Source organism: Festucalex cinctus, chromosome 15 (assembly GCF_051991245.1).
Source record: "Festucalex cinctus isolate MCC-2025b chromosome 15, RoL_Fcin_1.0, whole genome shotgun sequence".
In the NCBI taxonomy this organism is placed as follows: domain Eukaryota; kingdom Metazoa; phylum Chordata; class Actinopteri; order Syngnathiformes; family Syngnathidae; genus Festucalex; species Festucalex cinctus.
In genome coordinates, this window is record NC_135425.1 from 5,765,001 (window position 1) to 5,792,131 (window position 27,131).

A 27,131-nucleotide genomic window follows, 5' to 3' on the forward strand; every position below is an offset into this window, starting at 1 on the left:
TTTGAGGTGTGGGTGGGCGGGGTGTTGGGGGTCGGGGTGTGTTCGGGGGTTTGGGGTCCGGGGGGTGGCGGGGCCTGGGTCATGGCGGGTGGCGGGTTAAGGTGGGGTGCGGGGAGGTCGTGGGGGGGCGCGGGGGCTGGGGACCGGTGGGGCACTGTGGGGACCCGCCGGGCCTCGTTCTGTGGGCCGGGGCTGGGCCGGGGGTGTTCTGGGCGTCTGGGTCGGCTCGCCGACCGGTGTCCGCTTGGGTGGCGTGGGGGTGGCCTTGCTGCTGTCGCGGCCTGGGGATTCCGGGGTGTGGGGCGGTGCTCGCTTTTCTGGGCCGCGGTTGAAGGCTTCTTTCTTTGGTGGCGGTCCTTACACATGTCAGATCCATCGCACCAGCATCTACTGAAACTCAAACAGAATTCGCCTCTCCCTCCCACAGCCCGTTGAATCAGTGGGTGCTGGTGTCTGTGGATCTCACTTTGCTTTATCTATCCTTCCCTCCTTCCTCTCTTTAGTTTTTCCTCTGGTCACTTGAGATCTCCTCAATTTATTGGAAGTTTGTGGTTTCTGGGGTTGGCATAAGACTCTGGTTTTGTAACCACGCAGGAGGGGTTTGGTTGGTGCTGGATTTCACTTTGATGGATTGGATGTACTGGTTTCTATGTTTCTCACTCTGCCTCATTGATCCTTCCCTCCTTCCTCTCTTTAGTTTTTCCTCTGGTCTCTTGAGATCTTGTTAATTTGTTGGAATTTAGAGGCTTCTGGGGTTGGCGTAAGACTTTGATTTTGTAACCATGGGGAAGGCAGGAAGTGTTTGGTCGGTGCTGAATTTCACTTTGATTTATCTTTCTTTTCTCTTTATCTTTTCTGACCTTTTCTCTGGTCTCCTGACCATTTGAACCTCACGACTCTGGCGAGACTCTGAAGTACCTGGTTGAGGTGAAGGGTAATGGGATTTTTATAAGGTTTTAGGTGAATTAATGAGTATAAATTTATACGTATTTGCACGCACACGCACGCACACACACACACGCAAACGCACGCATGCGCACGCAAACGCACGCAAACGCACGCAAACGCACGCAAACGCACGCACACATAAAAAAAAAATAAAAAAAAAAGAGCAATGATGATAAGACGCTGAATCGGTAAGACTACCGAATGAACAATTATGCGCTCTTGGAAAAAATAAATAAATAAGGAACTGCGTTGCTTTTTCACTAACGGAGCAATCAAATTAATTATTGTTCCTTTCTTTTTTTTTTTTTTTTTTGCCCTATGTGTATATTTACAAAGTGTATAGTGCAAAACTAGTGAAGTGAGTAAGAGGAGCGACCAGCGGGGCCTCACCCAACCCGGCGGGTGTAGGTGGCACGCCCGCCCCCCAGCGCCCCCCACCCATCTGATAGGCGGACAGGGCCAGCGCAGCAGGGCTACTGGACAGCCCACCGGCCACCGGAGCCCGCCCGGGGTGCCAGGAGTTCTACCGGAGTGGGGCAGGCCTCAAACCCCCGCCCGGTCCCCGGAGCCCGACGCCCGGGCCGGGGAGGGAGGCCCAGGGAGAGGGAGGGGGCGGGGGGCAGACAGGGAAGGGGGGAGGGGGAAGCGGGGAGGAGACGACAAGAAGGCGAAAGGGCGGCTGCAGGGCAGGAGGGGGGGTGGAGGAGGAGGGAGGGCGACAAGGGAAAAGGGACCGGGAGGCAGAGGAGGATGGGCGGCGGGAGGCGAGGAGGGAGAGGTGACGGGGGGGAGGAAGGGGGAGGGGAGAGGGAACCACGGGGCACACCAGAGGCCCACCCGCCCCGAACCGCGCCGCCGGGCACGGAGCAGCGGACCGCGCCGGGACGGCACCGCCCCGGGCACCAGGGAAAGCACCCCAACACCGCACCCCACAGGGGGCCCAGGGAGCGGCCAAGACGCAACCGCTACCGAGCAGACAACGGGGGGGGCAGAGCTACGACCACGGGGGACGGCGTCAAGAAAATTGACTAATTAGCATGCAGTAACACCAAGTGTTGATGCTTAGTGCCCACTAGAAATAAATCTTAAGGAGTTAGTGAGTATAGTGTCGTATAGTGTGGTATGCTCGAGTCCACTAGCAGCAACTAGGTTCCTGACTATATAAAAATAAAAACAATCAGATACAAAATACCAAATACAGAAGCAGCGAAAACAGAAGTTGTAACGATGTGGTGGCTCTCGTTAACAGGCAGAATCTAGGCAGGATTAAGTTGCCAAATTAAGATTAAAATATTCTATGTACATAGACCATATTTGTTTAAATCTTGATACTTGATTTTTATTTAAGGCAGAGATTTTTTCCATTGAGATATAATTTATTAGTAAGTTTAACCAGTGGTCGATATTTAGAGATTGTTTATTTTTCCAATTGACAAGGATTATTTTTTTTAGCAATGGTAAGGGCTATAAATAGAGATTGAGATTGTTTACATGGTAGCTCAGTTATTGTTAAGTCACCTAGTAAACACAATCTTGGAGATAAAAGAAGCCTACTGACACGACGAGGTAAGGTAGGACTCAGACGCAGGCGTAAGGTAAGCCACCAAGGCAGCAGGTTTATTTCCGGCCAACAGGTGTCTCCTCTCAAGCTGAGAGGAGAACAGGGAAGCAAAAAAGTGGAGAACAAAAGGCGCTCCACTAGGGAGGAAAAAACAGGCAAAAGGTACTGGGGACAACGAAAAGCGCTCCGCTAGGGAGGAAAAAGGGCACAAGGCAAAAGGGGTAACAAAAGGCGCTCCACTGGGGAGGAAAAAGCACAAAAACAAGGCAAAAACACTTGGCAACATGAACGAGGACATAAGGACTGTGGAACGCTTCCATGCACTGACTGTGACACTTCGGCACTGAGGGGAGAATGCAGGTGGCTTTTATTGCTGTAGGTGATTGGTGGCAGGTGGTGATAATCAAGGGCGGGGACCGGTAATTATGGAGCGGCAGGAAGGGCAAGTGACCTGGGGTGAGATGAGAGTTAGATTTTCAAGGTAAAACAGGAAACAGGGACACAACAATAAAAGCATGAACCGGCGTGACAGTACCCCCCCCCTCAACGGCCGGCTCTTGACGGCCCAGGAATGTCAGGGTGTGCTTCATAAAATTCCTCAATTAACGAGGGATCCACGATGAACCGGGAGGGAACCCATTGCCTTTCCTCCGGGCCGTATCCCTCCCAGTCCACCAGGTATTGTCTTCCGCGGCCCCGATTACGCACTTCCAAAAGTTTTCTAACCTTGTAAACGGGGCCGCCTTCAATCATCTCCGGGGGGGGGTGGGTCGGGTTCGGAGGGTACAAGTGGGCTTTCGTGGACTGGTTTGACTTGACTGACGTGGAATGTTGGATGAACTCTGAGGGATCTTGGCAGGCGGAGTCGAATGGCGGCTGGACCTAAAGTCTTGGTAACAGGGAAAGGACCCACAAATCGCGGGGCCAGCTTTGGACATGGTACCTTGAGTCGAAGGTGTTTGGCAGACAGCCACACCCGTTGGCCTGGGCGGTAGTCGGGCGCCGGTCTCCTCTTCCGGTCGGCGGCCCTCTTTACCCGGTCTCCCTGGCGTTGAAGCGCCATCCGGGCCGCCGACCAGACTTTGTGGCATCGACGGACCATGGCCTGAACCGAGGGAACCGTTGTCTCCTCTTCTAGCTCGGCGAAGAATGGGGGATCGTAGCCATGGACACATTTGAACGGGGTGAGACCTGTGGCAGATGTGGGTAAAGAGTTATGTGCGAGCTCGACCCAAACCAGGTAAGTGCTCCAGGTAGTCGGGTTCTGGGAGACGAGGCATCGGAGTCCAGTTTCGAGTTGCTGGTTTAATCTTTCAGCCTGCCCATTGGCCTCCGGGTGGTACCCTGACGTCAGGTTGGCCTTGGCTCCTAGGGCTTTGCAGAATTGCGTCCAGAAACGGGAGACGAACTGTGGTCCACGGTCGGAGACGATGTGCAGTGGGAATCCATAAAACCGGAATATGTGGTGGATCATGATGTCTGCGGTAGTTTTGGCGGATGGGAGCTTGGATAGTGGAATGAAGCGAACCATTTTGGAGAATCTGTCAACAACGGTGAGGATTGTGGTTTTACCATGGGATGGGGGTAGTCCGGTCACAAAGTCCAATGATATTTCTGCCCATGGTCTAGATGGGATTGGTAGCGGTTGGAGAAGGCCCATCCGGGACTGATTTGAAGTCTTGTTGCGGGCACAAGTCGGACAGGCAGCGACGTACTCTTTTAACGTGGTTTCCATTGCCGGCCACCAGAATCTCCGGGCAACAGCATACATGGTCCTGCGGACGCCAGGATGACAAAATAGCCGTGATGTGTGGGCCCAGTGTATTACCTGGGACCTTAGCTCCTCAGGCACGAAGAGTCGCCGTGGTGGGCATGACGTGGGGGGAGTGACGTTACGCAGCGCCTCCTTGACATCGTCCTCAAGTTGCCATCTCATGGCCCCGACTATGCAGTCACGGGGCAAAATTGTCTCAGGCTCGGTCTCCAATGGCTCGGACTCGTGGACTCTTGATAAGGCGTCAGCTTTGGCATTTTTACTGCCTGGCCTGTAGGTCAGAGAGAATGAAAAGCGATTAAAAAACAAAGACCATCTGGCCTGTCGAGGGTTGAGTCTCTTGGCCTGGCGTAAATACTCCAGGTTTCGATGGTCGGTCCAGATCACGAAAGGGTGTTCAGCTCCTTCTAACCAGTGCCTCCATTCTTCGAGAGCTACTTTTACTGCTAGCAGCTCCCGATCTCCAACACAGTAGTTGCGTTCTGCTTTCGATAGTTTCCGTGAGAGAAATGCGCAGGGATGCGTCTTGCCGTCCTCTTGGCAGCGCTGGGACAACACCGCCCCAATCCCAATATTCGAGGCGTCGACTTCAACCACAAACTGGCGTTTGGGGTCAGGAACTTTAAGGATTGGGGCGTTGGTAAATCGGATTTTCAAGTCATTGAATGCTCTTTCAGCTTCCGGGGTCCACATGAATCGAACCTGTGGGGATGTCAAGGCGTGTAGGGGAGCGGCAATGGTGCTGAAGTTTCTTATGAATCGTCGGTAAAAGTTGGCAAATCCTAGGAACTGCTGAACCCTCTTTCGCGAGTCAGGCGTGGGCCAATCTCGCACGGCGCTGACCTTGTCTGAGTCCATCTCCACCCTTCCGGGTGAAACGACAAATCCCAGGAAGGAGATGGTGTTGACGTGGAACAGGCTTTTTTCCGCTTTCACGTATAGTTGATGATCCAGGAGGCGTTGCAGGACTCGGCTTACGTGGTCTCGATGGCTCGTTAGGTCAGGAGAGTATATTAGTATGTCGTCCAAGTAAACGTACACCAAGTGATCAATAAAGTCCTTTAGTACCTCATTAATCATGGCCTGAAATACTGCTGGTGCATTGGTGAGTCCGAAAGGCATAACGAGGTACTCGTAATGTCCCCGGGGGGTGTTGAATCCTGTCTTCCATTCATCCCCATCGCGGATTCGGATGAGGTGATAAGCGTTTCGGAGGTCGAGCTTTGTGAATATTTTGGCTTGTTGCAACTGGTCGAAAACCGAGGACATCAGTGGCAGTGGGTATCGATTTTTAACTGTGATGTCATTCAAGGGGCTGTAGTCAATACATGGGCGTAGGGATCCATCCTTCTTGCTCACAAAAAAGAAGCCTTCTCCTGCAGGCGAGGAAGACGGTCGGATGAGGCCGGCTTTCAAGGACTCGTCTATGTAAGTGTTCATGGCCTGGCGTTCGGGTCCTGAGACCGAGTACAGTCTCCCCTTGGGGATGGTTGATCCGGGAATCAGGTCAATCGGGCAGTCATACGGTCGGTGGGGAGGAAGAGTCATGGCCTTGGTCTTGCTGAATACCTCCCGCAGGTGGTGGTAACAGGAGGGAACAGTGTGCAGGTTCGGGTATTCCTCTTGAGCAGGTGAGGCGAGAGTCACCTGGTGGACCTGGGCTGTGGTGTTCCGGGGTGCGGGTTGTTCCAACCCGTGAGAGTTGCATTCTTTTCCCCACTCCAGAATGGTTCCCGAGTTCCAGTCAATTCTGGGGTTGTGTAGACGCAGCCAAGGGTGACCCAGAACCAAAGTGGGAGATGAAGCGTGAAAAACGTGGAAGCGGAGAGTCTCGCAGTGCTGTCCAATTCGGACTCCCAGAGGTTCAGTGATGTGGGTGATCCTGAAGAGTTCTTTGCCGTTCAGCGCTCTAGCCTGGATGGTCGAGGAAAGGGGTTCGGTGGAGGCTCGTATTTGCCTTACGAGCTCCCAGTCCATGAGACTTTCGTCGGATCCGGAGTCGATAAGGGCTGACAGATCTGTGGTGACATTGTGATGGGTTATCTGAATTTGCGTGAGTCTGTGGTTCTTGGCGAGTCGGGGTGATGGAGAACTCACCGGAGAGTTGCCCTTCGTGGTGCAGGATCCCACCAAGTGTCCAAGACCACCACAATAGTAGCAACGGCCCTCTCGGCGTCGGCGCTGCCTCTCCTCCGGCGAAAGCCGAGCCCTTCCCAGTTGCATGGGTTCGTCTCGGGCAAGGTCCACCTCTCCTGGTTCCGGCCGGGAAGGAAAGATGGGTTGCGGCCTTCTGGCCTCCGGTGGCCGTGACCAGGAGGTGGGTTCCTCCCTCCTTCGAGGTCCGCCGATCTTAGCCAGCTCCTGGCGACGATGATCTGTGCGGATGGCGAGGGAAATTAAAGCGTCCAAGTCCGTGGGGAGATCTACGGGAATCAGAAGTTCTTGAATGGCAGGTGAGAGTCCTTTTAAGAAATGGTCATGAAGAGCTATGGCGTTCCAGCCACTGTTCGTTGCCAGTGTTCGAAAACGGACAGCGTAATCGCTGACAGATTCCTTGCCTTGTTGAAGTCGGCTCAGTGCTCGTGCCTTCTCTCGGTCATTGTTCTCTGGATCAAAGACTTGGCGCAAAGCGACTTGAAAGTCCTGTACGCTTTGACAGACCGAAGAACCCCTGGCCCATTCGGCGGTTGCCCAGGTTTTGGCCCGTCCCGTCAGGTGCGACACCATGAAGGCCACTCGGGATCGGGCTGTGGGAAATGCCTGTGGTAACTGTTCAAAATGTATGTCACACTCCGTGAGGAAAGTTTGACAGCGCCCGGGTTCACCGGAGTATCGTTCTGGGGAGGCCAGTCTTAATCCTACCCCGGTGAATGGCGTGGACGTTACGGAGAACTCAGGATGAGGAATTTGTCCGGTGGGAGCTGGCGCTCGACGCCGTGAGAGGCTCACCAGCTCGTGGACCTGGCTGGTCAATTCCCCAATCTGGGACAGCATGGTTTGCTGGATCCGGTCCTGGTTGTCGAGCCGGGCCTCCTGGCTCTGCAGTGCAGCCTCGACCTTGCCTGCTGGGTCCATGCTGGCCGAAGTGTACTGACACGACGAGGTAAGGTAGGACTCAGACGCAGGCGTAAGGTAAGCCACCAAGGCAGCAGGTTTATTTCTGGCCAACAGGTGTCTCCTCTCAAGCTGAGAGGAGAACAGGGAAGCAAAAAAATGGAGAACAAAAGGCGCTCCACTAGGGAGGAAAAAACAGGCAAAAGGTACTGGGGACAACGAAAAGCGCTCCGCTAGGGAGGAAAAAGGGCACAAGGCAAAAGGGGTAACAAAAGGCGCTCCACTGGGGAGGAAAAAGCACAAAAACAAGGCAAAAACACTTGGCAACATGAACGAGGACATAAGGACTGTGGAACGCTTCCATGCACTGACTGTGACACTTCGGCACTGAGGGGAGAATGCAGGTGGCTTTTATTGCTGTAGGTGATTGGTGGCAGGTGGTGATAATCAAGGGCGGGGACCGGTAATTATGGAGCGGCAGGAAGGGCAAGTGACCTGGGGTGAGATGAGAGTTAGATTTTCAAGGTAAAACAGGAAACAGGGACACAACAATAAAAGCATGAACCGCCACGCCGGTAGCGGCGTGACACCTACAGTTTAATATATCAGCGAGCTTTTCCAAGATTTTAGTCCAGAAATGCAGCACTGGAGTACATGACCATAAAGCATGAAGATAAGTATCGGCAGTGTTTTGTGAGCACTGGAGACAAATGTCGGAGTCAGAGAGTCCCATTTTTTTCATCATATATTGTGTAATATATGTTCTATGAAGTATCTTATATTGGATAAGTTGCAAATTTGTCTGTTTGGTCATTTTAAATACATTTTCACAGATTTGGGTCCAAAAGTCTGGTTCCAGAACTATAGACAAGTCTTTTTCCCCTTTTAAAGTCGGTAAATACGTTTTATTTGTGTATAAAAATAACTTATATATTTTTGATATTTTCTTTATTGTTGTTGGAGAAAGCTTTATAATATCTTTAGTTAAGACAGGCAGTTGGAGCGTATCCTGAAGTGTTGGGATTTGTTTCTTAACCATATTTTTAACTTGCAGATAATGTAAGAAATTTCTGTTTTTTATTTCATATTTTTTGGACCAAGTTTGTATACGATATAAACTTATTATCTGAGAAAAGATGATGAAGGTGTGTAATTCCTTTCTGCTCCCATAAGCTTAAATGGAACGACTGATTATTAAGTTGAAAGTCGGGGTTATGCCAAATGGGAGAGAGCCCACAGGGCGGCAATTGGGAGTTTGTAATTTCTAATGCCTTCCACCAGGCAGTCAGGGTGGCGGCTATCATTGGGTTTTTAAAACAATTATGTCGTTTTATTGATTTTGTAATAAAGAGTAAATCTAACAGTCTAAGATTATTACAATCTTTCTGCTCCAATTCCAACCAACAGTTAGTATCTCTGTTGGGTTGTGTCCATAGCACAAGATATTGTAGTTGATTAGCTATATAATAGTACATAAAGTTTGGTGCCTCTAAACCTCCTTTAGATTTACTTTCCTGAAGAGTAGATAGACTAATTTTGGCTTTTTTTTTATTCCAATAGAATTTTATGATAGCAGAGTCCAGCGATTGGAACCAGTTAGACGTAGGTTTAAATGGAATCATTGAAAATAAATAATTAATCTTTGGTAAAACTTTCATTTTTATAGTAGCTATCCGTCCTATTAAAGAGATCGGAAGATTATTCCAGCGCTCCAGGTCACTACGGATGCTATCCAATAATGGTAAAAAATTTAAAGAAGTTAATTCAGTTAACTTTGGTGAAATTTTAACACCTAAGTATTTTAAATTACCTGTAGGAAAGGAGTAGTGTGGATCCTGACTTGTAGGGTTCCATGAATTTTCTGTAATAGGTAATAATGTTGATTTTGTCCAGTTAATAGAGTAATCTGATAAATGAGAGAATTTAGTTATTAAGTTAAATGCTTCCCCTAACGAGATAGCAGGTTCTTCTAAATAGAGTAATATATCATCGGCATATAGATTAATTTTATGTTCTATTGTCCCGGAGTGGATTCCTTGGATCTGTCTATCCTGAAGTATAACTAATGCAAGCGGCTCAATAAATATAGCAAATAATAAAGGAGACATTGGGCACCCTTGTCTTGTACCCCTTTGTAGAGTAAAACTCTGTGATGTAATCCCATTAGTAGTAACTGTAGCTTTAGGAGAATCATATAATATTGAGACCCATTGAATGAATGACTCCCCGAAGCCGAATTTATTTAAGACAGCAAAGAGGAAGGACCAGTTAACTTTATCGAAGGCTTTTTCTGCATCCAGCGAAATAACAACGGTCTTTTTATCATACCGCTGTGACATACTAATCAAGTTAAAGAGCCTCCTAATATTATTAGTAGAATTACTGTTCCTTTCGTTACAACGCCATTAGCGTTACTGATAATGTAAAGTGCCGCATTACAAAAATTTGGTTTCAGGAAGCGCCGCGGTGTCAAGCTTTCACCCAGCTGACAGACAGCTCCACATCAGTGGGAGTGGAGGAGGGGGACTGAAGGGGTGATGCTGCTTGTGTACTATGATTGGCTAACAAGTTGTGTGGGCGGGGGCCCCAGCTTAATGTATGCCGCACGCACTTCTATCAAAACACAAGAGAGCTCGGATGGCGACAGAGAGCCTGGGGAATGCAAAGGTAGCGTTTTATATCTGGACGTACAGACACTACTCCTCGCTGATTTAAATTGCTGTTCAGCAGCAACAGCTGGTGATTAAGGCTGAACTGACCATTTAAACCACAAGGTTTTGTTGTTGTGAAAACATGCTCCCCCTGTCCAATGTGGAGTCCGAGTCATTTAGAGCTCTTCTGGCTAAAATTCCAACACAGGGAGGAGGAGGGGGTACCCCTCCATGCCGAAAGAGTTTTGCTAACTTCTTATACGAGTGTAGTTTAGTGGTTATCAGATTTCCCTTCTTCTTTTTACATTTAAGTTTACATTTGGGTTTCATATTTTTGCATTACAGTAAAGTGTGTGAATGTTATTTATGTTCATCCATCCATCCATTTTCTTGACCGCTTATTCCTCACAAGGGTCGCGGGGGGTGCTGGCGCCTATCTCAGCTGGCTCTGGGCAGTAGGCGGGGGACACCCTGGACTGGTTGCCAACCAATCGCAGGGCACACAGAGACGAACAACCATCCACACTCACACGCACACCTAGGGACAATTCGGAGCGCCCAATTAACCTGCTATGCATGTCTTTGGAATGTGGGAGGAGACCGGAGTACCCGGAGAAGACCCACGCGGGCACGGGGAGAACATGCAAACTCCACCCAGGAAGGTCCGAGCCTGGACTCGAACCTATTTATGTTCAATATGTATTTATTTATTTTTTTAATATACATGTTTACTTCTATGCATGTGGCAAGTTGCAATCTTTGGAGTTCCAATAGATAGATGTTCTAAAATATATTATTTTTATTCTTCATTATTACAAACATTCTTTACACTAGAGAGAGAACATTATTAAAAAAACAAACAAAAAAAACAAAAAAAACACACACAATTACTTAGCTGAATAACTAATTACTTTCAGAAAGCAGTAAGGGAGTTACTAACGCAATTACTTTTTAAAAGAAGTAATTTGTAACTATAACTAATTACATTTTTAAAGTAACTTGCCCAACACTGCGTGTCATCCTTTCATAGACGTTTCATGAAAATCACGACTGTTGTGTACTGAAAGGTCTGGATCCCAAATGCAGAAACAAATAAAATTTTCTCCATTTATTCACATTGAGAGGCAGAAACTCAGAGACGCTGTACACAGGACAGTTGGACAATAAACCGGCAAACCACACACAATTCTCAGACTACACCCACAGACAGTGAATCGTAAAGGACTAAAGAACGAGATCACATAGGTCCCGACATCACCTAAAGGATTAAATGTTGACATCACGAACATCACGTCTTGTAAACAGACACTTGTTACATCAGTACCTAAACAGACACATAACAGGTCATGAACTCTGGCGCAACTCTGGTGCATGCGACCCAGGCCATGACAACGACATTGACATTACATTTACATTAGATTATTACATTTCATCATTTTATACAGCTTCATTCATTCAATATTTCATTCCACTTAAACCCGATTCGCTGTACTTTGCTTGTATGCAGGGAGGCAATAGCGTTTCATTGCCTCATGATTGTTTTGCGACATACTTTGCTTTAGTGCACAAATAAATAAAATTAAAAGGAGAAACAGACTTGTTAAAGAAAGATCCCGCAAAAAATAGCTTGGACAAAAATGTCAATTTTGAGATTTCTCCACAAATCTAGTTTCATTTCCCAGCCGCACAAAAATTACAATTGTAATAGAAGTGTATGAAAATAAGCAATTATTAGAACAAGTGCATCTTCGACAACGTGTTGTTTTTTAGCTTTAGCTGGCAGCGAATCTCGGAAATCTACGTCAAAATAACCCAAGTTTCTCGCTGCTAACGTCACTTCACAAATTATTGATATTAATGGATATAGCAACCAAAAAAAGCCCAAATACACCATAATGTGACCATTCAGCAAAAAAGCCCAAATACACCATAATGTGACCATTCAGCAAAAAAAATGAACAGAATGGCAGACATCACAACTCGGCATCCTACCTTAATTGTAGCAGAAGCGAATGTCGTCATTGTTCTGGATACCGTGGATTATAATCAAAACAGATCCAAATCTTGAATCTCTTTCATTGATGAGTCTATTCCTACATTTATTTGTAATTTAATGTATTCAAAGTGATGTCACACTCACGCAGCAGTTCCCACCAGAGTAGATGAGTGACAGCAAGTCGGGAGGAGTGTACAACTAAACGTTTTGAAATGTGGCAATGCGGGAGCTATGGCAGCCTTTTCATATCAACCACAATAGCTAATCATAAATGTTGTTCCAATGTCATATAACAGGTACTACATTGTGGTGTTAATTTGATGTTTATCAATGAGAAATCAGTATCACCCGTTCCAATAAAATACCAACATTGACTCAATCACCTTTTGCTGTATGGATAGCCTTACGTTTGCTTATCTTTCTAACATGTCAAACTAATATTGGTTGAGGAATACCACAGATACTGTATTATCCAAAAACTATTTTTCTGTAAATCAGTCATAGGTTTTTGGTAAAGAGCTGTATTGTTACTTATGATTTTTTTTTTCTGTCTTCTAGGCAACATCAACCACCATTGAGCTTAATGGAGAAAACTAAAGGAGTCCTTTTAAGATGACACTCACAGGACCACCTGACTTATTGGTGTCAACTGTGCAGCGTGACATAAAAGTTACCCCCATTTCTTCACTCTCCAAATCCTTGCAACTCTCCAAAGAATGTAATTCTTTAAATTGCAGCACACAGGAAGCCATTAAACGCAAGGACAATACGCAGCACTGCCGTATCTTTGAGTATAACTCACTGGAGTACCCAAAACATCATAAATACTCAATGCATTCCCCACACAAGAAAAAGATTGACAGGCATGGAGCTAACCCAGATATTGTTTGGAATGCCCAGGGTCACCATCAGAGGTACCGCTTTTCTGCTCCAGACATTTTCAACTATAGGTTAACAGCGCAACCAATTGATGCAAGTATAAACAGTGAGCCTGCTGTCCCTGAACAAAAACGAAGAGCTCGGTCAAAAAGTGCACCCCGAGTCCAAACTAGTCTCACCCCTATATCACTTGAGTCCTCATCCTCAGAGAGGAAGGCAAGAGAGTCCCGATGGACTGTTGGAAAATCTAATTGGAGACCTGATATAGCCCCACGTAAGGAGCCCTCATATGCAGCAAATAGAGCTCATTTACATGAAGTACATCCTGTTGGACTTCAACCTCAAGTGAGTTGTAACAAAAGATATTCACCCCATTATTCAGCTAATTCTTATGAGGAGGCATTACTGGATAAACCAGCAACCAGCCCTCATGTCAGATGCCGGGTAGACATTAAACCAAATGATTCAGCATTACATCATACTGGAAAGAAACAACCTACTCCTCAAATGGACAACCCCTGGCAAAGACACCACAATTGGGGAAGTAGGAGCCTGACTGTGCCACGCCATTTCTCCTATTCTAGAGCACCAACGCCCACTGATTCACTGGGTACAGAAAGTCGGCAAGCCTCTCAAAATTCCTACAGTCTGCCAAATAAGTACAAACACCAAATGGACGTTCCTTTCGAAGGAATGTTTTCTTCCGGATATGAAATGGAAAGCAGAACTCATTCCAGTCCTAACATGCCAATTCAGATGTATTATGAAGACGATCCTGCTAGATATGTTGCCACTGCTCCTCCTCAGCCAAGTTCTTATTTTCATGATCAACGTAACACAGGACAAACCTCCAAAGTGCAATATGTACATGATCAAAGAGGTCCAATGGTGCATGCTATGGGTACAAGGGCTTATTACAATGCAATGGAGCACTATCCATACACTTTACAGGCAGGGTATCCAAAATCCTTTACAGAAAATGAGCCAGGGCCATATATCATACAACCGCAACCAACAAGAATATTTTATGGGGACGATCCAAGGTCTTATCAAATTCAGACTGCTCCTCCAAGATTTTATTATTCACGTGACATGCATAACATGCCACCACAGCACCATATCCCAGCAAGAGCTCATTATACAAACAGCCCAAAAAATGTGAGAATCATTCAGGAACACACAGATGACTGGTTTAGTCCATATGCTTCTGGATACTCCTCTAATCCGGTAACCTATGTGTCCCAAGTCACTCCAACAGGAGTACAACAAGATGCTGTATTGCCCTGGTATTCTAACCCTTCTGCAGAACCTCAAAGAATTGGCACAGATTCGAAGTCCTACTCAAGATCATTGGATGATATTCTCATCTCGCATACAGAGAGGGAACAACCCCCTTCTGTTCAACGACATCTGAGCTATAATGATTTGGATCCAAGGAAACCTGTAGTAGCCTCAGATGACAAACCACAGCCAGTGGTAGTCAATCTCTCCACTTCACCAAGACGTTATGCAGCTTTGTCTATGTCTGATAACTCCTTGATTGACCAAAGCCCTCCGCCGACATCAAAGAACACAACTCACAAACAGTGGTTAGTAACACCTGAGATTACGATCACTGATAATGACTTTCGGTCTGGGAATCTTAGGAAGGCTGAAGTAAAGTCTGCCAGTTGGGATATTCTGGACTCTAGCGGCACTGAAGGTCAGCATGACATTAAAGCCTCAACCAAAGAAAAGCCACAGGACAACTCTCTTCAGCAGAGTCTTGAACAACTTGATGAGCTGCTGGCTGATCTTGTTACTGACTACAAACCGCCCAGTCGAAGGGCAAGTGAGGACATACTAGACCAGCTGAAGAAACTCATTGATGAGGAAGAGGCAGTATCTCTGTCAAGAAAGAGCTCGAAGGCTGTTGCAGAAGAACCGCCGCCTCTTGACAAGCAACCAACTTCAATAAGATTAAATCCTGATTCATTTCAAGATATGGATGGGGCAAGTGATGCAATGAAGGGTGCGGATGAGTGCTCGCCAGATCAGAGCCCAGATGAGGATGATACAATGATGTGTTCGAACAACAAATGCCGGAGAACCGAAACTCTGTTCAATGCTTGCCTTTACTTTAAATCCTGCCACAGCTGCTACACCTACTACTGTTCTCGCAACTGCCGAAGAGAAGACTGGGATATTCATAAAGAGAGTTGTGTTTATGGTAGAATTGGCAGTTCATGTCGACATATCATCAAACATTGTCGTGAAACTATTGAAGTCCACAAAGCATTCTCCCGTCTTGCCAAAGTTGGCTATCTATCTCGAGGTAGAGGTGTACTCTTCCTTGGTTTTCCAAACACTGTGTCTTCCAGTAACTTTTTACAGGCAGGCCTGGATAGTCTACCCATGTCACCTACATACTTGTCTCTAAGAGAGCTTGAAAGTTTCAAAGACAACCTTGGAGAGTACTGTAAAGAATTACAAGAAGCTGGAAAAGAATATGACCCAAATGAATGTTTTATATTGAATGTATCCATTGCTGTTGGTGAGCAACAGCCTGATGGGCCTTCGCCAAGGAACCAAGCTCCAGCAGTCAGAAAATATGCAAAGGTTGCTCTGGCTTCTTTTAGCCCTGACAGAAAGATCCACATGAAACAGGGTGAGATGGAAACCCTGATCCTAACTCCACCACCAGGAACAGCAGATATTGACAAAGCTGGAGAAGAAGGCAGGAAGGCCAGAGAAATCTGTTTTATCAATATACAACGAGAGTTAAGGATTCGAGGAGTATTTTTGCGCCATGAATACCCACAAGTGTATCAGCAGCTCTGTGAGTTTGTAGAAAATAACCTAAGATTCACCCCCACCACTATTTATCCAACTGATAAGAGGACAGGGAAACAGTTTATGTGCATGATTATGGCTGCCTCTGAGCCAAGGACATTGGACTGGGTAGGGACACCGCATCTCCTTGATGACATCATTTAAATGCATATATGTATTTAGAGCACATAAACTATACTGAGCTTTTATTTAGTTTATTTATTTTGTCAGTCTAATTTTTTAACAGAATATTGTACAGTACATTATTTTTTAACATAAAGAACTTAGTTTTATCCAAATGATTTATCTGTATATTGGCTGCTTACTGTTACATATACAACATATTTCCTTCACAGGGAATGTACCAATAGTTCATAATTAGAGAAAAAAAAAACATACATTATAGTGGTCTTGACTTCAAAGGCAAATTCTATGCAAAGCTGATTATTTGGTTAATGACCACATTTTATACACACACAACAATTTTATTGCTGGTTATCATAATATATTTGGATGCAATGTAAGTAATATAACAAATCTAAAATAATTTGAAGTATAGCTGATAAGAGAATTATTCATTCAAAAGGGATAGGGATAGAGAAGGCTAATGCTGATCTTGAATAACCTCAGGAGAGGTGCATTGTTTAATAGAGGAACAGAGAATATTATATTACATGTTCTGTAAGCCCTTTGTGACAGCTGTGACTGTTTGAAAGCGCTATATAAATAAAGATGACTTGACTACTTTATACATTATATTATATTATATTATATTATATTATATTATATTATATTGCCATTTTCTATACCGCTTCTCATCACTAGGGTCAGAGCTGGAGCCTATCCCAGCTGGACTGGTCACCAGCCAGTCGCAGGCCACATAAACAACCATTCACACTCACACCTCTGTACATTTTAAAATCTTTAACTAACCTGACATCCATGTTTTTTGACTGTAGGAGTAAGCCTAAATTACTAACCACACCTTTCACCAATTTGGCATTTACAAATAAACAAAGAATTGGATTAGGCAGCGTTGGTTCAGTTTACCTTTAGCGGCAATGCAAATAGGAATGGCTGTCTATGTCATTGGGAATGTGTGCCCTGCTAGTTGACTGACCACTAGTCTAGACTGTAGTTAGCCTTTCACTGAAGTCATTTTTAAGTACAGTATGTGTTCCCTATCCTGTTTGTTGCTCATAATATTCTTCCGTGTTTTAATAGTTTTACTGAAGCAATGTCCTTTGCAACATTTGCAATTAATATAAATGTTGACATTTCAACAGTGAAAATAATTTACCTAGTTCAAATAGAAGACTCAGCGTAATAATTGCAACGCCCTACATGACAGTATGAAAAAGTAGCAGGAATAATAGTCATAACAAGAGTGACTGAGATGTGCCATAATAGATACTGTACGTACTACATTAGAGACCAAGTTGGAAGTAAGGTTGGCCAACCATGTTTTTGAGTAATACCAATGGCTAAAACCATTTTAAGCATATTTTCGGTACTTTTTGAAACGCAACCCTCCCAGGTTCTTGGCTTGACCCATAGCAACGCCCTTGACAACGAAAATGCTTTTCTTCGACTATCTTCGGAAATTACGTCAGTCAGCCATTGTACTGTATTGTTGATTGTCCCCTTGCATTGTTAATCGGTAAGATAACACGGCGCTCTGTGGCGGTGTACCGTTCTCAGTCAAAGAAAAAGTTGTATGAGTGGCCCAAAAGATAATAGTGGACCACTTTTGCCTGTGTGGGAGCATTTTCTGCTAACAGAATGCGGAACAGTGCCGACATCTTGCTTATACAGAGGAAATCCGGCCCTGGTGGAGGACTTGCAGGCATGAGAACCCGAAAGACTCAACTGAAAGATGATGTGAGCCCGCAAATACGGCCGGGTTTCCTATAGGCCTATGTAGTAGGACGTATGGTGTCATTGCTTTGTCTTCATGTAATGGAATTACTCGACTGGAGCGAGTTACGCCACAATTTGTGAATGGATGTGCAAGCTTGGGCTAAACCTGTATGCTTGCACTAATGTTGGAGCGGCATCATTTCTGAGGAGCTGCACAGGAACGAGACAATATGACAATGATGATAGAGGGAACCTGGCGTTTGATGGATAAGTAGCCCAGCTGTACATTTCAGATACAGAAGATGAGGACTTTGACTTTTGAGAACTCCGTTTTGTTCCACTGCCTTTTTAAAAACATACGCTAGCAAGTGAAAGCATGCTACTATATGTTTTGAGCTACGTCTGTTTAACCGTTTAACCTTAACGGTGCACGTTATGGTCGAGAAAATACGGTAGGAAATCTCAGTGCTAATTCACAGCACTGCACAACATTGAATTTCAAACAATAACGCTAGACTAATAACCGCAGCGTATATAGCTTACCAATCTTCTAATGTCGATGGGTCTCATCTCCACTCCATGTCAGGTTGTCCGGGCACAATATTTTCAGCGTCATGATCAGCATCTGGCTCATACATATATGGCCAACAACCAACATATAACATGCCAACCTCCTCTTCCTCCAACTCTTCAAAGACTTGGATCTCCTCATTTAAGCTCGATATATCTCTTTCTGAATCCATTTTGGCTTTGTATACTTTTTGTATTGAGCTCCGCCATTGTTGTCCCCGGTGTGACGTATCACTTCCGGGTTTGTCGGTCGCAAGGCTCTATCCAACTTCGTAAAAAGGATTATTCTGTCACATATACAAATTATAAATTATTTATTCATGCTTTATTTTTTGGACAATGTTTAATTAAATCACTCGTGACCCTTTTTGGCATTTTCTGAAATTACTTCCAAGTTGGTCTTTAAATTTTCAGTGTTCAAGGGTATTTTTGGGGCTGTGTTTATTGTGATGATTTATGTCTTTGATTTTTCATTGTAAAACATGATACTGCTCCTTTGTTTCACGAGTTTATTATTAAATCACTATAAGGGTCCCACATTATATACACACTACTGAGTGTGTAGTGTGTATATAATAAGGTTAGTGGTCGGCCTACTCACGTTCTTTTCTGGTCTCAATAAAGGCAGAAACTTTTTACTCTACTCCTCTCCTGTCCTTATCATTTGCCTGCTTGTTGGCTTGGTTCTGTGCAGTCTTTTTTTTTTTTTCATTTTTTTTTTTCATGACTAAGATCCGAGCTTCCCATTGCATTTTCTTCTGAAAATCAAAATCATGGTATTGGTCAGCTGGTCTCACGACACAATCAACAACATTTTCTTGACGAGAAGAGCAGGGAAGGGAGAACCTGCTTGTCCAGATGGGACATTCGCTGCTGTGTATTCCTGGAACAAATAGAAGATGGTATGTCTGACATTTCTGTCTGTGGAGGACATGGAAGATGCATACAATATTAAAGGGATACTTTACTTATTTAGCCATTTTTGGCAGTCAAAAAATAATATTTTGCCTATAATGAATTTTATATTTTCATTATTTTTCATGTACAATTAGTACCTTTAAAAACACATTTTGTAACTTGCTGTCGACTGAAAATGACATCACAAGGGCTCAGGTAACCAATCACAGCTCAGCTTGTGAATGTCACATGACCAAACCTAGAAAACAGGTTAGCTGTGATTGGTTACCTGAGCCCTTGTGATGTCATTTTCAGTCGACAGCAAGTTGCAAAATGTGTGAACTAGATGAATAAAGCTGTTTTCGTGGACTAAAATAAAGACTAAAATGCTCGACTTATACTTGACTAAAATGTGAATTAAAAAAAAGGGATGAGGTTAACTATGATAAAAACAAAACAAACAAGTGTGATCGAAACTGGTTAAAACTAAGACTAAATTAACACGATTGCCTGTCGCAGTGATCTGATCAGGTTACAAACACCTGCAAGTGATACAGGCTCATAAATACGGATCCTCATTTATTATTACAGAGCACACCTGTTACCATACTGAAATCCACAATGCCGGGTTGGTGGAGGCTAAAGCTGACAGTGCAAATAAAAAGGACATAGCCAGAATGGTCACCCCTGTTCTCCCAAACAACAATCACCCACAGAATTTCCTGAAGCTGGATGTGAAGATGCTGCCGGATACTAACAGGATGGTTCAGGTTAGAGCAGTCAGAAAGTGGATTTGTCAAGTAAAATAAGGTTTTACTTTGTTTTACTTGTTGGCATGTTCTTGTACATACTACATTGTGAGGACCAAAATACGTCTTTATCCAACAGAATGAGGACATTTTTGTGAAGTGAGGACATTTTGGTCGGTCCTCACTTCGCAAGACCTCTTTTTGAAGGTCAAGACTTAGTTTTAGAGTTTAGGTCTGAATTGGGTTATTGTTGGGGTTTGGGTCAGGGTTAGGCAAACCATTGTGATGGTTAAGGTTAGGGTAAGAGTCTAGGAAATGTCAATGGATGTCCTCACAAAGATATATGGACAAGGATGCGTGTGTGTGTGTGTGAGGAGGGGATTTTATATATATATACAGTATATATATATATATATATATATATATATATTTAATGGTGAATTGTGTTTCCCCTATCCACAGAGTGTCTTGGAGAAGAGAACAAAGATTAAAAGCAATTCACCTTCCGCTCAAGAAGACGCTGTGGTGTTTGTGGACAGATACCTCGAGAAGCATGTCACACCCTCCAGTCTGCAGTCAAACATTAAAACAAACCCTCTGTATAGTATGACAGATGCAGTGAACATTTTGAAGTTGACTCCTTCCTGGACTATCAAGGAGTATACCATGCAAACAAGCCATGGAGAAGTAAAAGACATTTTCCAGGTAATTCGGGAAAAGCAGAGATGCAATTTGGGTGACAATGACGACGTCTCAGTTCATTTAGCCATTAATTTGTGCAAAGACAAACAACAATAGCAATAAATGAAAACACTAATATAGTATAGTAGTTAGCTTTTAAGTGACATACCAAGCCACACTTTGAATATTAAAAATTTAATTATTACTATTGCAGTATCCTTAAACAAAACAGTCAGTGTTTGATTAAGGTGCTTAGTGCCCCATTGGCAACACAGTCTGGGAGCCCCCAGTGGAGTCGCTAGACCCCTTTTACAGGTTAACATGTTGCAGAAGCCACCCACAGTGTTTCCCGACATTCATTCATTTGTGACATGCTCACAATGGACACTCACTTCCCCTCCAATATCAAGCTGGCATCCATTATTGTTACAGTAGCCTCCCTCCATCTTCTTTCCTGATTGTTACCTTTCATCAAGTTACGATACCGTGTGGTAAAAAATTTTTTAGGCCTTGATTTATAGACCCGCACTACAGTTTGGATAAACGCATGTGGCTCCAACAGTATCCGGTGTTTTAATTCTTTCTCTAAGTAGGCTCTCAACTGTAAATAGCTGACAAAAAAATTCAGTGTGCCTAAACAAAGGGTAGGCAACCCTAGTCCTCGGGAGCCTCAGTCCTGCGTGTGTTAGATGTCTCCCTTCTCCAACACAGGTGAGGATCGTTATCAGATTTCTCCAGAACTTGCTGATGAGCTGATCATTTGAATCACCTGCATTGGAGGAGGAGACATCTAAAACACGCAGGACTTCAGCTCTCTAGGACCAAGGGTTGCCCACCCCTGGCCTCGGGGTGGGCGATATGACGATATTAGATCGTTAAGAACTTTAATGTGTTGACGATCTCATAAAGCTGACAGATCAGCAAGCTCGTCTGTGGCACAGTTCAACTTTATGCGGGCTCAAACTTGGTTTATGCTTGATGCATCCGTGTGGTCACCTCGGAACCTTACCCGACAGCCGACCTGTACGCATCTCTCCCCGCGCCGCGACACGTCCACATCGCCCACACGCGCACCCCGAGAATTTGTAAACTACGCGGAGTCGTGGACGAGCAAACGCTGTCGTAAAGTGTTTTCTACTTTCCAATTCTGTGTTTTATTTACTTTGCTAACTCATTCCAAACTGTTTTTGTCGATAGTTTATTGAGGAAAAAACATGTCCAACATCTATTGTGGTGTTAAGTAGCGCTGTTCACACACCGTTGGCACTCTTTACTGCCTCCTGTAGTCTGGGAGAATATCGACCACAGCTGCACTATTTCATTTGAAACCTGTTCAGAACGCTTAGTTGGCTTAAGATGTCTGGGTTTTTTTTCCTTTTAGGGTTTTATATACATTGTAAATATGTTTTCAAATTTACAAAAATGTGAAGATTAGTCTAAAAATATGTAAAAAAAAAAAACAAAAAAAAGCCTAAAGTGTTTCAAATTTACCTCTTGTTTTGGTAACACTTTATAATAACGATTGTTAGTTAACATTTGTAATACATTAATTAAAGATGAAGTCATGAGAACTCATGTTGAACTAATAAATTGTAAAGAGGAACAGATTAGGAATAGTTAGCGAATAACTTTGTAAATGCATTAACAAAAGATGAAGCCATGATGAGCTATTTTCTGAACTTATGATGAACTAATAATTTACAACTATTGGAGAATTATAAACTCATAACTAGCAAATATTAAATAATGATTAACTGAAATATCCATTACTAATCATTAAAATGCATAAACAAAAGATGATGTCATGATGAGCAAATATGAACTCATATTGAAGTTCAGTAATTTGTAACTATTGAAGAATTATGAACAAATAATTTCCAAATATTAACTAATGATTAAATCATGATTCAGAAATACCATTACTAATAATTAAAATGCACAAGTAAAAGATGAAGTCATGATGGGCAATTATGAGGTCATGTTGAAAAATGTGTACTTGTGGTATTGACTGTTAATATTTTTGCAGATCCATTCTAACGTTCAATATTGGTGATTCCGCCAATATTTGTAGATTGCTATCATTTATAACTTATGTGAACAAATTATCTGCAAATGCCTTCCCAACCCCTATTCTAGTTAATATTTGCTAGTTATGAGTTTATAATTCTCCAATAGTTGCAAATTATCACTTCATCTTTTGTTAATGCATTTACAAGTTATTCGCTAACTATTCCTAATCTGTTCATATTTACAATTTATTAGTTCAACATGAGTTCTCATGACTTCATCTTTAATTAATTTATTACAAACGTTAACTAACAATCGTTATTATAAAGTGTTACCCTTGTTTTTTCATTACTTCATAAAAATCTTGAAATAACTTTGTTCCGATTTTGAAATTGTTTGTCAGGAATATTCATTGGCAGAGCTTGAAATAAAAAAAAGTCTCATAGTTTTAGATATTTTTAACCTCTATCCTGAAGCTATAATCTAATACAAGAACTTCCCATCCCACAAAATCATTTCTAATATCTTTATCACCCTTGTTCATATTTGTATCATATAATTTATCCATTTGTTTCATTAAAAATGTGACCTCAAGGCAGTTAATTTTCTTTAACTTTCGGCTATATCCCTGTTGTCTTTGATTGGGTGATAATGAAATGTTTTGAGTTTGTAACCAGAAGAGAAACCATATTGCGGCAAGTTCTAAATCAATTTTGGAAAACATTAGTCCGCATCCTCCAACTAACAAATAATATCAGCAGCAAAAACACGCATTATGTGTTGTCCTCCGCCAATCAGTATCCCAATCAGCTTTGTTTTGCCGAATTAATTGTGCCAGAGGTTCAATAAAGATTGCAAACAGGGTTGGTGAAAGGCGACTCCTTAGGGTCGATAGTATCAGTCAGGCTGCAGTTTATTTTTTATACATGCAGGAGGTTTTTCGTAAGATGCTTTAACGCATCTAACTGCCGTATCATGAATCCAAACCTCTCGAGGACCTGAAATAAGAAAGCCCAATTGACACCATCAAAAGCCTTTTCGGCATCAATGCTTATCAATGCTGCAGTTAGATTATTGGTTAATATATTCAACAAGATGTAGCGTTCTCCTTATACTGTCATAGGTTTGGCACCCCTTAATAAATCCTGTCTCGTCCTCATCAATAATATCGTCCATAATATGCGCAAACCACTTTGCAGTTATCGAAGTGTATATTTTATAGTTTGCATTTAGTGCTGCAATTAGTCTATAGCCCGAGCATGTTTTGGTATCTTTTCCCTTGGGAATAACCAATATCATATCCTCATGGGTCGAGTGGTTAGCACGTCCCCCTCCCAGTTCTGAGGACTCTGGTTCGAGTCCAGGCTCCGGCCTTCCTGGGTGGAGTTTGCATGTTCTCCCCGTGCCCGCGTGGGTCTACTCCGGTCTCCTCCCACATTCCAAAGACATGCATGGCAGGTTAATTGGGCGCTCCGAATTGTCCCGAGGTGTGCTTGTAAGTGTGGATGGTTGTTCGTCTCTGTGTGCCCTGCGATTGGCTGGCAACCAGTCCAGGGTGTCCCCCGCCTACTGCCCAGAGCCAGCTGAGATAGGCGCCAGCACCCCCCACGACCCTTGTGAGGAATAAGCGGTCAAGAAAATGGATGGATGGATGGATATCCTCATGGTGGTCGAGGCTCCAAGATGGTCGCATTCATGCATGTTCAAGTGTCCAATTAAATGAGGATTCAAGTAAGGGTACAAATTGTGCTCTAAATTTCTTATATCATTTAGACCAGGGGTGTCAAACATACGGCCCGCGGGCCGGATCAGGCCCACAAAGGGGTTTAACCCGGCCCACGAGATGATTTTGTAAAGTAAAAAATAATTTGTAATGCCAGACCAATTAATCAGCTGTCCACAATCAACACATATATAAATTTATAATTTCTTAAGCAGTCCTCAGATGAGCAATGCAACGTGTACAGGGAATCGTCCTGGATTTCATTATTTTACACACAACTTAAAGTTACGGTTTGTTTATTTATTTATATATTTTATATCATAGACCGACATAAACATATTAAATACGACACAAATTAATTACTGGTAACACAATAGATATGACAGATTAACATCATTAACTCATTTGCTCCCAAAAACATATAAATATGTTCTATTTTAAATATTAACATTGTCCCAAAGACGTATTTATTTATTTCTTTTTTAATTTTATTATTATTATTATTATTATTATTATTATTATTATTGTTATTATTATTATTATTATTATTATTATGATAGAGCATACAGACAGCTTTGATGGAGCCTCTGAACTGAAGAGAACTGTAGTTATTCCAAAAACGGCCAGCTGGTAGCAGCAGAGTATAAGCGATCAAGCACGGTTTACAAGCATTTTCCCAGTTTTAAACAGATTTGTGAATCATGATAAAACTTAGCTATATTCTAATGCTAATTGCTGCAAAACAGAAACAGATAGAAATATACTTTTTTTCCCTGATGAAAGAAGAGACGCTAATCTTTCTTTTGGTAGGTTCCATGTTTTTATAACAAAAGAAGTCATTATTCTGTGGGCCTTGCAAAAATCAGTCAAAATCCAGGAAAACCGCTGGGAGTGAAGTGGGTTGCTTAAGTGAAAATGTAGTGAGTGAATGCGTTACCTTGGGATTACTCTGGATGTGTGTGAGTTGCGTCTGCGTTGTGTTCCGGCGACGCAGCTGATACGTTTCCATTCATTCAAATTGTTCAAATTACACCGGCTGCGTGTGCATTGTGGGTCGACTGCGTCTCAGCTGCGTCGTGCGGCAGCCCTCCGCACGGATAGACCTATTTTCTATTTTTGACGGACAACGCATCCGTCGGCCTCCATCAAATGGCAAGCTAGCACAGAACACATCGAGCGGGACAGGAAGACCGCCGCAGTTTCAAAATAAATTTCCGGTTACTTTTCAGAATAAAACACTCGCCAACTCCTATTTTGCAATGATGTCAGCAAAACGTCATAATGCTTAACGCTTAATTTACTGTTTAAACACCGGCGAACATGGACAAGGAGAGACTTGTAACCAAGATGGAAAGCAACAAAATTTGAATATGACACAACACATCCTTTTTATAGACAACTTAAAAAGGAATGCTGCATGGAACGTCATAGCAAGAGTGGATGGTGAGTGTCATATAATGATGTAACATTTATGTTTGTGCATATATTATAGCTGCATGGTAATTCAGTGTCAATAACTCGCGGAGTCTTGCGAGAGAGGTGTGCGCAGGCGCGTGGGGGGTGGTCAATAAAGAAACGTGTTAGAAAGACGAGAGCCTCTTTTGCCGTCTTTTACATGGTGTCAGAAGTGAACTAGAAACAATGGCAAAGTTTACTCCACCGATGAGCTTCCCCTTCGATAAGCCTGGTGAGTGGCCAGACTGGAGGCAGCGTTTTGTGAGATTTGGGACCGCTACGAAACTCGACAGAGAAGATGGCGCGGTGCAAGTAAGCAGCCTGCTTTACGCCATGGGTAGCGAGGCCGAGAACATCTACAGGTCGTTTGCATTCAACGAAGAGGGACACAGGAATGACTTTGAACGGGTGCTTGGCAAGTTCGATGAGTACTTTGTGCCGAGGAGGAACGTGATACATGAACGAGCATGTTTTCACCAGCGGGCGCAACGGCCGGGTGAGAAGGCGGAGACATTCATCCGGGCCTTGTACGAACTGTCGGAGCATTGTGACTTCGGTGCGACCCGAGAAGAGAATATCCGCGACAGGATCGTCGTGGGAATATTAGACAAAGAAGTTTCACGTAAGCTGCAGCTGACAAACGACCTGACGCTCGCGCTGACCATTGAGACCGTCAGGCAGTCTGAGGAAGTGGCGTCTCAAATCAGCATGCAGGGAGAAACATCGGTGATGGTACGTGAAGTCACTAGCAAATACCAAAAGCGCACCAAAGGCCACGGTAAGCAAAGAGAAGGACAATGTGGTAAATGCGGGAAAGCTAGGCATGACAAAAATGAAAATTGCCCCGCTAAGAAATCTGTGTGTAACTCGTGCAACAAAGTTGGACATTGGAGCAGAGTGTGTAGGAATAAGAAAACGGTGAGTGAGGTCACAGAGCAGGCAGAACAACAGCAGCAGCGGCAGCCATTTTTCCTAGGGGCTGTGACGAAACCAGAAGGGGCTTCTGAGCAATGGGCCGTCAAGTTGTTACTGGGATCTGCACCAGTTGTGTTTAAAATTGACACGGGGGGCAGACGTGAACGTCATTTGTGAACAGACCTATCACTCGCTTCCCGAAAACACACAACTCCAGCCTGCTGATATTCCACTCGACAGCCCAGGGGGGGAATTGCAGTGCTTAGGGCAGATTCAAAGCACAGTAAGCTACAAGGGCAAAACTTACCCAATCACAGTCTATGTTATTCGTGGGCGCACAGTGAATAACCTCCTCAGCCGACCAATGTCAGTGAAGATGAATTTGGTGAGGAGAGTGGATGAGATGGTGACCAACCAAGGCCACATTCATGCATATGGTGAGCACGGGACCTTAAAGACCGAACCAGTGAAAATACAACTAAAAGACAATGCTCAGCCATATGCTGTACACACAGCACGGCGTGTTCCTCTCCCAATGATGCAACGAGTGAAAGATGAGCTACAGAGGATGGAGCAGAATGGCATAATAGAGAGGGTTAC

General features: G+C 43.9%; 2 protein-coding genes across 5 annotated transcripts in view; both read left to right on the forward strand.

Moving 5' to 3' along the window:
- ajm1 (apical junction component 1 homolog) overlaps nt 1-18,747 on the forward strand; it is a 66,272-nt gene extending 47,525 nt beyond the window's left edge. For all 4 annotated transcript variants that reach the window (XM_077497758.1, XM_077497757.1, XM_077497759.1 and 1 more), the window contains one exon: nt 12,543-18,747. In XM_077497758.1, the coding sequence (XP_077353884.1) occupies nt 12,597-15,839 (3,243 nt within the window). In that variant the 5' untranslated portion in view covers nt 12,543-12,596 and the 3' untranslated portion in view covers nt 15,840-18,747. The remainder of the gene's footprint in view (nt 1-12,542) is intronic.
- A 517-nt stretch (nt 18,748-19,264) lies between these two features.
- minar2 (membrane integral NOTCH2 associated receptor 2) overlaps nt 19,265-27,131 on the forward strand; it is a 28,134-nt gene continuing 20,267 nt past the window's right edge. The window contains exons 1-2 of the mRNA XM_077497685.1: nt 19,265-19,771; nt 20,213-20,455. Coding sequence (XP_077353811.1) covers nt 19,679-19,771; nt 20,213-20,455 — 336 coding nt within the window. The 5' untranslated portion in view covers nt 19,265-19,678. The remainder of the gene's footprint in view (nt 19,772-20,212; nt 20,456-27,131) is intronic.